Source organism: Gymnodraco acuticeps, unplaced genomic scaffold, assembly GCF_902827175.1.
Source record: "Gymnodraco acuticeps unplaced genomic scaffold, fGymAcu1.1, whole genome shotgun sequence".
Taxonomy (NCBI): domain Eukaryota; kingdom Metazoa; phylum Chordata; class Actinopteri; order Perciformes; family Bathydraconidae; genus Gymnodraco; species Gymnodraco acuticeps.
The window spans coordinates 808,942-822,173 of NW_022990838.1; the positions used below are offsets into that span (position 1 = coordinate 808,942).

The 13,232-nt window shown below is 39.4% G+C and overlaps 2 protein-coding genes across 3 annotated transcripts; one reads left to right on the plus strand and one right to left on the minus strand.

The window, feature by feature from the left end:
• Positions 1-228: 228 nt before the first annotated feature.
• On the minus strand, positions 229-8,906 carry ggnbp2 (gametogenetin binding protein 2). Its single transcript, XM_034233058.1, has 14 exons — positions 8,784-8,906; positions 7,884-8,008; positions 7,348-7,428; positions 7,001-7,254; positions 6,439-6,537; positions 3,729-3,842; positions 3,411-3,620; positions 2,698-2,872; positions 2,422-2,610; positions 2,173-2,308; positions 1,807-1,932; positions 1,550-1,698; positions 1,256-1,465; positions 229-977 (listed from the first exon to the last, which is right to left on the minus strand). The coding sequence occupies exons 2-14, from the start codon at positions 7,974-7,976 to the stop codon at positions 774-776; spliced, it is 2,040 nt and encodes a 679-aa protein (XP_034088949.1). The 5' UTR covers positions 7,977-8,008; positions 8,784-8,906; the 3' UTR covers positions 229-773.
• Positions 8,907-9,035: 129 nt separating this feature from the next.
• LOC117557285 lies at positions 9,036-12,316 on the plus strand. 2 transcript variants are annotated; one of them, XM_034233062.1, is made up of 5 exons: positions 9,036-9,143; positions 10,136-10,289; positions 10,474-10,623; positions 10,754-10,765; positions 10,808-12,316. In XM_034233062.1, the coding sequence occupies exons 1-5, from the start codon at positions 9,117-9,119 to the stop codon at positions 11,764-11,766; spliced, it is 1,302 nt and encodes a 433-aa protein (XP_034088953.1). In that variant the 5' UTR covers positions 9,036-9,116; the 3' UTR covers positions 11,767-12,316. The 2 variants fall into 2 exon arrangements, with proteins under 2 accessions (XP_034088953.1, XP_034088952.1); XM_034233061.1 differs by having other exon boundaries at positions 10,754-12,316.
• Positions 12,317-13,232: the final 916 nt, after the last annotated feature.

Consider the following 13,232-nt stretch of genomic DNA (forward strand, 5'->3'; position numbering starts at 1 on the left):
CAATTTCTTCATCACTTACTGAAGTTTCCAAGTATCCAGTTTTCCTGCAAGAATTATAACTGGTCCCAGACCATATCAAAATTCTATGAGTATATTAAATTATGTTATACACACACACTAAGCTCACAGTAAATTCCAGGAAAGCTCACATATGAACCCTTGTATTTGACTATTTCTTAAGATCATAATATACATGTGTTTGTAAGAAAAAAATACAACGAACAAATGTATAATGCATATTAATAAATATTCTTTATTTTGTAAATTTTTCACATTGCGCTCTTATCACACCCACATCTTCAATACAAATGGATGTTTATTCTCTGTAAAATCATTTATATTCAGAATGTCTGTACACATTTAATGGTACAACCTTTACCACTACACTGAAGTGTCACCAGAGAGAAACAAAATAGAAAAAAGAAAAGAAAAAGAAAAACATGAAATAAGACTCCTAACATGTGTCCCTAATGTCACAGCTTGAATAGCCTGATTAGTGATTCCACTGTGCACCTACCCAACAACCCTACACAAAACCAACAACAAACAGCTAGGCTTGGTCATAGAAAACAATTACCAGTGACACAATGAGATGGAAAAGTGTATAAGTGCAAAATAGAGAGATGATCAACAGAAAGTAAGAATCAAATTCACTTTAAAGAAGAAATGACCGAACAAGACATCAAATTTACTTCCGAATTGTATCTATTTTTTGAAAGATGTTGCAGCAGTGGTCACAAGTGTTTTTCCCAGCGAAGATACCATTAGTGCAGTTAGTTGACACTGGTGGTGGTGAACCACTTCCCACATACTGGCTTGGTCCTCTCAGTGGCACGGCAGTAGTTGGTGAACTTCTCTTTCAGGAGCTGTCGGTAACGGTCGCGGTTGTTGTAGAAGGACTTGTTTCTTTCAAAAAATGCCTTGATTTCATCCTGTGTCAGACAATTCTCTTCATCTGAAGCCACTTCTGAATTATCCTGTAATAGCAACAAAACCGAAAATCAGGAGGTTACATCGAGCCATACAAAAAAAGTGTCTTAAAGGTCCCATGTCATGCTTTTCCGGTTATTACCCGTCCCCTTGTGTGTTATGTAGCTTTTTCTGCATGTAAACGGTCTGCAGAGTCACAAACCCTCAAAGTACACCTCTGTAGCGAGTAAAACTCACAGAAAAGACCCATCTATGCTAAAATACACATCGTCTCCTGTAAGGAGGATATTTATTTTAGTATTAAATAAAAAATAAAAATACTGACCAGAAGTTCCACGAGACTTGTGTTTGCCTCTGGATGCCTTGCTTCGTGCCTGAGGTTATTGTGATGTATTGCCCATGGTAACTGTAGTGCAAGGCTGGCAAATGGGCCGCCACATAAGGAGGAAAAGATTTCTTTGGTACGGCAAGTGTGTGATGTTGGTTGACTGTGGCCTGTGATCTCTTCTGACAAAGAACCGTCACCTTTTTGTCCCTGCGGAAATGAGCATACTTGTGTTAATTCACAACGGTATATGTTCAGCACACAGAATGTGTCTTCTACAGTGTGTTCTCTTACCTGGTCATTGCATAAACCCTTGCCCTTCCTTTTCTTCTTTTTACTCTTGCATTGAGGGTTTTCCACTGAGTGTGGCCAGCAGTCCACACAGCTGTCCATTCCATCCTCCTCCTTTTCTTTAGCACAGTGGTGAGCATTCGAGTCATTTCCTGCAGAAGGTAAACAAAGACACACTGAGAAAAAGACCTGAGACACTCTACTGTATGTTAAGACTCTGTTCAGAGGCCTCATCATCTTAAAAGCAGCTCAAACCAGACCTGCTTCGTCATGGTTACATATTCCCTCAGAGCAGGCAATATCAGAACCCACTCGCGATCCTGTCTCACTGCCCTCCATACTGGAGGAGTAGCCGCAGTCACTACCATTGCTGTGGGGAGCCACATCTGAAAAAAACACATGGATACATATTTAAATACAGACTTAATGGCTTTTAGGGATGTTCGTGTCGTGGCTGTCACTTTCTTTTCTAAATGTGAAAAGTATCATGTGCTCTACGCTGCAAATGGCTAAATTAAAAAACTAAAATAGGGCTGTTTGTAGCGGAGGTATTTGATTTTGAATTCATTCCAACAAATTACTCGTTAGTTCCAATGACAGCCTTGTCCTCCTCCGTGCATTGTTACCCTGTTTTGTGTTGTCTGGGCAGATACAGGAAGTGCTTCCATTGGCAGCCACACTCTGATCACATCCGGTCTCCTCCTCCTCCTCATTGTGGCTACCACAGACTTTGCAAGCATCCTCAACGGCCTCGAGTGAACCCTGCAACACACCAAGTGGGACAGACAAATAAATACATGCAAATGAATGTTTATCTGCAGGTGAACGCAGATTTCATGAGAATTTCATGTCCCTCACTGTTGGAGGAGGATTACCTCATCCAGAGTTTTCTCCTTGTCCTCTCCCTCCTGCTCAGAGATCTCAAAGCCACACTTATTTTTGCGCCGATTTTTCCGCTTTAGCCTCTTCTTCTCCTGCTTCAGCTCTTTGGCCCTCTCCTCCTCTGACAGCTCCTCCACAAACTGCTCCAGCCGACTGATCCCCTGCATCTTCTCCACAGCCATCTGGTGGCATGGTAATATATAGATTATCTAATGGCCATTATGCGTTTATTCTCTGGCTGAAATATACCATTATTCCAACTGTTGTACCTCAAAATGTTTACGTAGTGCATCAATCCCCAAATGGAACAATATCTGCCAAGTCTGCTCCTCTGCTCTTAGTTTCTGCCAGATCCTGTGCAGCCGCTCATACAGGTGAATACCCAGACAGGTCAGGACTTCTTCTTGTGCAATGTCAATAGTCTTGGCATGTCTTTCTCTGCGTCTTCAAAAACATCAAAAACATTATCATCAAATGAAAAGAAACATGGCATGATATAGGCAAGGCAAGCAAGTTTATTTATATAGCACCTTTCAACACAAGGAAATTCAAAGTGCTTTACAAAAATTAAAGACATTAAGAGCATTAAGAAACATCACTAATTTAAAAGCAAAGATAATAAAACATGAATAACACAAAGGTACATGAATAAAAGTTACAGTGCCGTGTGAGATACACACATCTGAAATGTTTAGATCTGACTCTCAATCATTGCTAACTTTTTTAGTAGAAATAGCTATGACCTTTCTTTTTTAACTTATCCTTTAGTTATTCCAAGTGTTTCATGCTAAACGAACCCCCCTTTGGCAAATTCTAATCTGACCCCATGGTACCTTTTTAGTTTTCGAAACAATTCCTCTTTTTTAAATGCACATTAGTTAAGTTTACCTTGTCTTTCCAGGACAATATACTCCATTTAAACTGAAGCAATCATTGGTTGAAAGAGAGCTCTGTAGTATTCATGGTGTAAACCGTTACTTACTCGTAGCTTCCCGAGAACTCAGGCTCAGCCCGGCCGAGGAGGTGAGCGATGAAGTCGGTCTCGCAGCACACGTGGATGTGGCGTTCGTGGGGGCAACAGCATAGTCCCTCATACAAGGCGGCGCAATATCCCTTCTCTTTAGTGCAGTCCAACTCCCCGACCAGGATGTTGTAGGCCCTCAGCACTTTGTTCTTACAGTCAGTGCAGAACCTGTGGACAAGAATGATCCACACGGTTAATTGAAACCTTTTTGTACCACACAGCAATTAAGAGGGAAAGAACATGTTTGAAATAAAGGCTATGATAATAACACTTTACCTGTGTTTACGCAAGTATGTCTCCAGTGTCTCCAAGAGGCAAGCACTATCAATGAGGACCACCTCATCCCTGCACTCCTGAGACATCAGCTCCCACACATCCATCCAGCTTCCCCTGTAAGCAGACATACAAATATTATAGCTGTGCCATCACATTGAACAGTCATCATCACTCAAACCTGTAACTATTGATTGTTTTGCCAACATATGGATACAAAAAAAAAACTGTTTACAAAAAATGGCTCTGGCTTAGGGGGAAAATGGGCATCCAAGGGGAGGGTAAGTGGTTAAATCCCCAGCCCCCTGCAGTCAACATGTCAAAGTGTCCTTTGGCAACACACTCAACCATAAATTGCTTCTGTAGCTATGTAGTCTTAGGCAGTGTTGTAGTCAAGTCACCAATTCACGAGTCCAAGTCACTCTCGAGTCACCACTTTTCGAGTACGGGTCCAAGTCACCCAAGGAGTGTCCGAGTCGAGCCCGAGTCATCATTACCTGTGTTCGAGTCCCAGTCCAAGTCACCCAAGAAGAGTCCAAGTCAAGTCCGAGTCACAAGTCTTCATGTATTAATCTTAGTGGATATATGTGTTAAAATGTAGCTGCTCCTCTACATTGCTTTTATCCTGACATTTTATACTAAGCTGTCCATTGAACTGCTGTGAAGCGAGTTTGGCTACAATTCTTGTAATAGGTGCTATACAAATATAAAGCTTATTACTAATATTAATATTAATATATGACCTTTAATATGTCTAACTATATTTAAAATGAGTTTTAGAGAAGTGATTATATTTGTATGCCAATATTTTTCCTATGGTAAAGTTTTCGTTTTGCACTTTTATTTTGATAGTATTAAGATCGGGACTTTTGAAGGAACTTTTACCGTAAGTCAATGGACAACGGAGCAGTGTAAACACACATGTATCTAGAGAGGCGAAGTCCCTCCCTTTCCGGGGGACCTCCATGGGACCTTATTTCAGAAAAAGTATGCATTGAAGTCAATGGGGAGAGAAAGATTATCTTTCGATCCCGTTTGAATTGTGCCACGAATTACACATATGATGTTTGTCAATTGAAAAGATCATTTTGCAAGTAAAAAAACAACAAATGTGTCGTAAAACTGTGAAGTAACACTTTTTTTGTGTGAAACCGCTCAATGAACTACATCTCCAGTCTCGCACCACACACCAAGATGGCCGTCACGTTGGAACATTTCACTTCTTTCTTTCAGAATGAGGCGAAAAGTATTAAACGAGGTGAAAATCACTCCAAGTCTGGGCATGTTGAGAGCTGTACACACAAGGGGAGTGAGCCGGTTCCATAAGAGCCAGCATGCAGGACCGGGATTCTGGGATTTGTAGTCTTTCTAGTTGCGTATTTTTCATAGTCTTATATTTCAACAGTTTTACGACAAACTGTGACTTTTTTTACATGGAAATGATTTTTTAAGATTGACAAACATCATATGTGTAATTCGTGGCACAATTCAAACGGGATCGAGAGATAATCTTTCTCTCTCCATTGACTTCAATACATAATTGTTCCGAAATAAGGTCCCATGGGTCGGAAGTAGATGGGCGGGACTTCGCCTCTCTATTATGACGGATAGATGACGAATAAATTAACATATACTAAATAGTTGCATTCGGCCTTTAGCATCTGGCTGATAAGGGCACAAGCTCTTACGTTGGTAATGATTGTATAAAAGCAAGGGTGTGCAATAAACAGATACCATCAGTTGGAGAGTCTGACCATCATTCAGCCGGGGATGCTACAATTATTATAGTGAATGTTTAAATTATATCAATAAAGATTAAGCCCCAGAAAGCACATGGCTACGTACTTAGCATGCAAAATGGTTAAGTAGCCATGTGCTTTCATGTTATCGGCTGAATCTTTATTTATTGATTAGATCACATTACTCTGATGATAGTGTTCAAGACAGCCTACATATTTCTGAACTCGATCCTTAGAGTAATGTGTTGACGGAGCGTCAATGTACAAGTCGAGTCCGAGTCATCGTGGGTGAAAAATTCACGAGTCAGAGTCATCGTGCACGAGAATTCACGAGTCCGAGTCAATCAGTGCGCGAGTCCGAGTCGAGTCACGAGTCCCGAAAATCGGCACTCGAGTCCAAATCCAGGACTTGAGTGCTCCATCTCTGGTCTAAGGTATTGAATTATATGCAAGTCAGTTTGGATAAAAAAAGCTAAATGACATGTAATGTAATATACAACACTTGCAACCCATTTAGGAAATTCTTAACAAACAATACCTTACAGAATTCGCACATCCAGCAGATATTGAGCGACATTAGCGTGCCTCAGGGCAACCTGGCATATAAAAACAGGTCTAATATTCTATTTATTTAGCTCTAGTTGTATAACTGGCTCATGCTTGGCTTTAATGTCATGTTTGACAAAGTGCTCAAACTGTAACAAATTAAAAACATCAAATGGCACACAATGATGACTGACCCAAAATATAGACCTTCTGTTTTCTTTCTACTGGACAGGGGACACAAACTGTCCAAAAGGAAAGGAGACTGTCGTCTTTCAGTGTAACTCTTAAAACGTACAACTCTCTCTTTGATCCCTTCACTACGGTTGGATAGAAGATGACTTAAAATGCAGCGTCACAACACAAACAGCCTTAAGGTCTCTTTAGAGAAAGAAACCACTGATACAACAGGAAAAAGTCATTTTACTCACCCCAAAGGTTTAGGTTTGTGTGTTTCTAAGGAGTGCAACTGGCAGCGTTTGTTCTTTTTACTTTTTGGAATGGCATCAATCATGTCATTCAACTTTGACCTGAAAAAAAGAAAACAGTACAAGTTGTTCACATATGACACTATTCAAGAAGAAAAGGACACAGTGTCAGAACCTATTTTTACTCAGTATGTGCATTGAATTCATGTATCTGATTATAAGGCCTTACATTTATATTTATATAATGTATACAATAAAAGTAAAACAAAAATGCTTAGACCATCTTTTTACTGGACCAAAAAAAAGGCAAAGTTCTACCTAACCCTAAATGGTTGATGTTGTGGTTTTTCTTACATTTTGCTAATTGTAAAGTTGGTAATACATTTAATTTTGAGTGCCATTAATAAAGTAATACATCTTAATTGCCTTAAGCTGTAGGAACACTGTACTAAAGAGCATTATTTCAGCTTGTATACTGAAGCAGTATGCTTTCATAATCTTCCAAAAAACATAGAGCATTTCTTATTGATGTCACATATTAGGAACACACTTGTTTTTATCTTACCCGTGGACGTAGAAGAGGGTGTACAGCTTCTTTACGTCTGCTAAACATGCTTTGGTGACAGAGAGCATGCCTGTGGGTTTCACTGTGAGGGGCTCCAGGGCTGGGTTCCCAGATTCCACTAAATGTGAGAAAAGGTGCTCCACACTTCGTCTGCAGCCCACGCATGGCACCAGCTGAGATAATGCACTGTACACCTCTCTGGAATTCACCATCAAGGCAATATTCAAGTCCTCTTGCTTCAACTTGGAGTAATCCTGAAGGAATCATACATTTGTTACCACTTTGTTGACAAGTCACATGAGGCTTCCGTCAGCCTCTGTACACGGAAGATTACAACTAGCGCTTACCTCAGAAAATTGTTTCCAATGAGACGTGTTTATTTCTTGGCTGTCAACATCCATGACACTATCAGAAAATTCCATCACCATCTGACAAAGAGAGAAAACATATTACAGTTAAAGTACAATATTTGTAGAAATATTTTATTTGCAGCCATGCTGATAAGTTTCACATGGCAAGATTGCAGTCTTTGTTGTTATAGTTTATACTATATTGACACTGATTGGCTTGCAGGTGTCTTTGTACAGAGCAGTTAGCAGAACATTTTAGGTGTACATTAAGGTGTAGAAATGTCAAGTAATAACAACACAAATCTATCGTTGTCTAATGCAAAGTATAACAATATTAGCAAAATTGTGTGTCCCTCCCTGGATTTAAATGTTTAGATAATAATCAGTGCTTGGTAATTAGCCTTTATTTGTGGAAATCAGTCAGAGAACTGATGGAGTGCCAATACCTGACCCAAAGAAGATTATGATTAGCCACTTTACACATGTAATCTCCATTCTTTTTTGTGATCAACAATATGGGAAAGCTGACTAACCGTGAGAGAATCATCGATATACAGAGGAATCTGTCTGGCGAGAAATGGGTAGTCCTCCTCTCCTTCCCTGCAAACTGCTACCAAACGGGCCATGACTTTTTCCAGTGGGCTGTGGTGCTGCTCGCCTGCAGGTGACACACAATAAATCACATTTGCACAAGCTATACCAAGCTAATGCTAATGTATTACAGGTCATTGCAAGCTAACTGTAATATCACCTTGTCACCAAAAGCTATGTTTCCGACAAACAGGCAATAAAACACGGCACACAACACCCACTATTTCCTGACGTTGATAACATCTGATTTAACGTTACTCACACAGTTGTAGTACAGACAGGTTTGTCTTGACCCAGATTAGTTAGTTAGTAAAACAACCTGATAAACGACAGCTTGGATGGATGAAGGTCTATGACGCTTCAGTTAGTTGTGTGTTTGAAGCAGTTTGAGCAAGACATATGAATTATGACTATGTTTACACCTTGCTATTTGCTAGGCAGGCTAAAGCAGAAACGTACGGTAACCGGCAGCTAGTCAGTTAGCCTCCTAGCTAGTTTGATTTGCCAGAACGATTTTAGAAATGTAGGAAGCCGGCCATATTCTTCGCACAACATGTTCATGCGATGAATGTAAACTTAAGTTTATATCACCTTAACCAATAATACATATACTGCAGTGGTAATATCGTATGTCTACGCCCTGTCGATGCCAGCAAACTTGGCTAACTCCTACAAGGCTAATGCTTGAATACGGCTAATACAAAGTTGACTGGGTGACTGGCTACTTAGCAACTGTCACTCTCATGGGCTTCTCCTATTTACATTTAAAATATTGAAAATAACATGTCACCTCGACAGATGACAGGGATACCTGACTTAGACTAATTATTGGGTTCACTTACCCGCTACTGAAAGTTCTCCTTAAATAATAAACAAGTGCGACAGTGAGAGAGCTGCTACGGTGGCGAAATCTTCCTGACTGATTTCACCTTTGCCCTCTTCACGTCATAGCTGGCGTTATAGTGGGTGTGGCCTCCAGGGATGTCTGGATGCAGACCGCAGCAGGGAGGCGGATCCTATAGGGGCGGATCCTATAGGGGCGTTTCCTAACTTTTTTTATCCAATAGAATAATGACACTCAGCAGAAATACATACTGTAGGTGGCAGTAATGCAATTTAAGGGATTCCAGCTGCTTTTATAAATCCTCGCAGAAGAAGTCATTCGTTCTTTCAAGATGGCCGAACAACAAGCTGAAACAGCGGTAATAGTATTTTCCAGAGATGCATGTTTATATTTATTGTAATGTCATTTTTCTTAACACACAATTGTCTCGTTATCAAATTACAACATCGACTGTCCAACCTCGTTAAGCGTTAATAAAGTAAATAATAGTTGTATGTGGTAAACATGTTTGTGGTATTAAATGCTAACTTAGCATGATGCTATAAACACGTTGGCCTATAGTCCCGTTTGCAACCAGGCCTACTCTACTGTTGTAATAACGTTAAGCTTAGATAGGTCAATAGATTATCAGGCTCGGTAACAATACTGATTTGTGTTACCAAAGCTGATCATCTAATTGACCTAAGGTTAGCGTATATGCTGTGATGCTAACCAGCACTTAGCATGATGCTAGTGTACTGTTGTATTATCTTGGAAATATAAGTAGGCCTGCCCTACATACTGTAACTTAAACAAATAATATGGTATGGATTCGGATAGACAACATGGCTAGCTTGGTTGGTTGAATTGAGTAATAAGATGTGCGGTACTGCTTAAGGTTGTAACTGTAACAGTTTGTAACTACTAGTTGTAATGAACCAGACGAGAGACGGACGCATCCTTTCAGTAAATGTCGGCTGCTAATCAATATGTAAAAATAACACTTCGGATGTGTCTTCTATAATTATGTAACATTAGTTAACATTAGTTATGGCATCATCAGAAATGTGGTAAAGTAATATGATTAGAGAAGAGTCACTGGTCGCATGCTTAATAGCTCACCTAACACTATTAAAGACAGGTTAAAGAATGTAACATAATAAAAACTTCCTAATATCGATAAGCAAAAACACTAGTTATATTATACACATTATGTGACCCTTAAGCTGCATAAACTAATAAGCAATCCAATTAAAATATAAATATCAAACCTCATTCAAAAACTTTCCTGTCATTTATGTGATATGAATGGTTACTGTTGAAAGTGCAAATAAAAAGTTGAATAGTAAACAATTCCTCATTTTCTTCCAGATTCACCCAACTGTTTACAAGGGGGATGCCCTTATAACACCCCTTTGTGAAGGCGCTAATAAATACAAGTGCAAATTCTGCAGCAAGGTGGGGGACTATGGCCATATTGCGGCACATCTGCAGACCCATAGGAGAACGGCTGTTAAACATGGAGGTATTTCTTAATCTAAATAAATGTTGCAGATCATCCAAAATGTACAAATAGTTGACTAATTTTAGTTAGTCTAACCAATTAACTATTACTAATTAATATTATTCTAATGTGAATTTGAATACAATTTACATTTTTATATTCCCTTAAGAATTAAGTCATTTGTAAACTGGATTTCTCTTTGTAGGATTCACAATGTACAGGTGCAATGGGGTGTGTTGCAAATCGCCACATTTCCACTGCTGCTACTGTGGGGAGTTCAGAACCCAGCCCACTATTAGGAATCATGTTCAGAAGTGCGCAGTGGCAGCCTGCAGCGTTGGATCGCTTCGCCAGAGTAAGTGATGCATATGAACACACCAGAAGCAGTGGTCATAACCTTATTCCCCCTAAACACAACTTAAACAAAACATGGGAACAATTTATTATACTTCTATAATGTAATCTATCCACTGTCTCCCCACCAGCCGCCACTGTCTCCTCATCAGCCTCCACGGTGGCCTCCTCAGCCTACCCTGTCACCTCTGCAGCCTCCCAAATTGCCACAGCATCTGTAGCCTCCACTCCACTCCAAGCCATCAGTCGCAGCAAAGTAGTCCAGTCAAGGGCCAAAAGGACAACATGCCCTTTGTGTAAAACTGAATTATATATGAAAAACCTCAAGACCCACGTGGATCGACGTCACTCATCATCTGTTCCTGATATTACTTCTAATCGCCATCTTCCATCCCAATGCTTAGACCTCAAAAAGGGCATTTTTGCTGTTGGAAGAACATTTTCTGGGCTGAGAAACCCCATTCATGTACAGAAGTTCACCTGGGGAAACAGCCACCAAGTTGTTTGTGAGCTTGAAAATTGCAAGCAGGCATCAGACTTTTCCAGAAGAAGTAACTTATTAGGGTTTGAGTGTATTCATGTTAGGTCTCTGATATACTGTCCTACTTCATCCAAACCAGACGTCACACTGAAGGAGGAAGTTCTGTCAGATATGGTTGAGAAGAAATGGATTTCTGACAACACAAAAAGAATGTGTCTAGTCAGAAAGGAGAAAGCTGAGTCTGGAAACAGCCCACTGAGTAAAGTGGTGACATTTTGCAGTGGCGCATCAAGAGTTTATGTGTCAGTGCTTGAAACATACACCTCATATTATTCGCGGTTAGGGAGAGTGTCTGTATGTTATGACATAAAAAGAAATGCTTGGCAGTGTCCATGCTCAAAGCCAAATAATTCCTGTGCTCATAAGTCCATAGCAAAATGGCACTTGAATCAGACCCGACCTGAACTCTTCCTAAAGGTCCGAAGTACAGACAATGATGTGTTTGAGACCTTTGTTGAATCTGATCCTGAAGGCCACAGTACTGAGGACATTCTCTATCCACCTGAGAGAGCCGCTTTGACATCACTTGTTCTTTACTGGTTGGACCATAAGAAATTGCCAGCTGTTCCGTCAACGGATGCATGTTCACCGCAGAACTACTGAGGACATTCTCTATCCACCTGAGGGAGCCGCTTTGACATCACTTGTTCTTTACTTTTTGGACCACAAGAAATTGCCAGCTGTTCTGTCAACGGATGCATGTTCACCGCAGAACATGGAGGCACTGCCAAAGCGCCTCATACCTCTTGAGAACTTTTGCACTGTTTGCCCAGGAAAAATTCCTCTGTCGGATCCTATGCCGATAACTCATAACGCCAACATAGTGACATTCACTGGCATAGTAAAGGGTATGTTTAGTTTATGAATATATTAGTGATACTTCCGCTGGCCATCCATATGCTACAGTAAAGGTTATTTTGTTAAGTATAGCAGTCATTCACTATTCATTTATATGCTGTATATTGTCTTTTTTACACACACACGCACTATCGTATACACACAGATATATAGACATCTGTAAATCCCATCACTAATACTTTCTTGTATTTTCTCAGATGTGTCCACGTACTGTAAAATGTGTGGGCTTTGTGGACATTTCTACCGATATCAAGAATGGACAAATGTTTGTTTAATAAAGACTTTCCTCTTTGTATGTACTGTATATCTTTTTTAATTAATCTTACCACCAGACACAACATGAACAAATGAATGATACACATCAGGACAGTAACTTCAACTTCAGTATTTTAGGTGTACAGAAACCTCTACTCATGTTGTTAAATGATAAACAGCAATATCTTCCATAAAACGTAGTTGATTGATTTGAATAATAATTACTACCACTGCACAAACAGTGAAAAATGATATGCCTACAATTTATGAATTTGTCTTCTCTGTGGGTTGTATACTCTTCATTCTTTATGCAAATTAATTATAATTATTATTTTTCAAAGTTCGTTTGATTCATTAAAAACAGAGAGCGTCATATACCTTTAAGAAATACGTGGGGGGCGGGGTTCATAACCCTTTAGGAAACGCCCCCTATAGGATCCGCATCCAGACTCTATTGTCTCCAGGGGGCGCTTTATTTATATATTTGAGAGAAAATGTGTTAGTAAAATAGACTGTATATTAAGGTTAATATTAAGCCTAATAAAGTTGATTAAATCAAGTATGTTTCAAATGTTTAACAAAACCCTTGTTATTTCCACTTTCTAATTAATATTAATATATATGTATTCATAATGTTTCTGTATTAGATTTTAAGCCGATTTTTGGATAAAAATAAGCAGGGAAGTAAGAAATAAGAATATTATAACTTTATTTGTGTACCTTTCATTCATTAAAATGCAGCACAACAAAATAAAAAAACACAATAGAAATAAAATACAAAAACCGTTAATAAAAAAGCACAAGATCCAAGAGGGTGAATTAACTAGTAGAAACAGTAGCAACAAAAGATAGATTCTTCATTACCTAAATGCCAGCCTGAATAGGAAGATAAATTGAGGTGATAAGGTGAATAAGAAGAAAGCATGATTTAGCAATGACTCAACTGAGAATTTAAG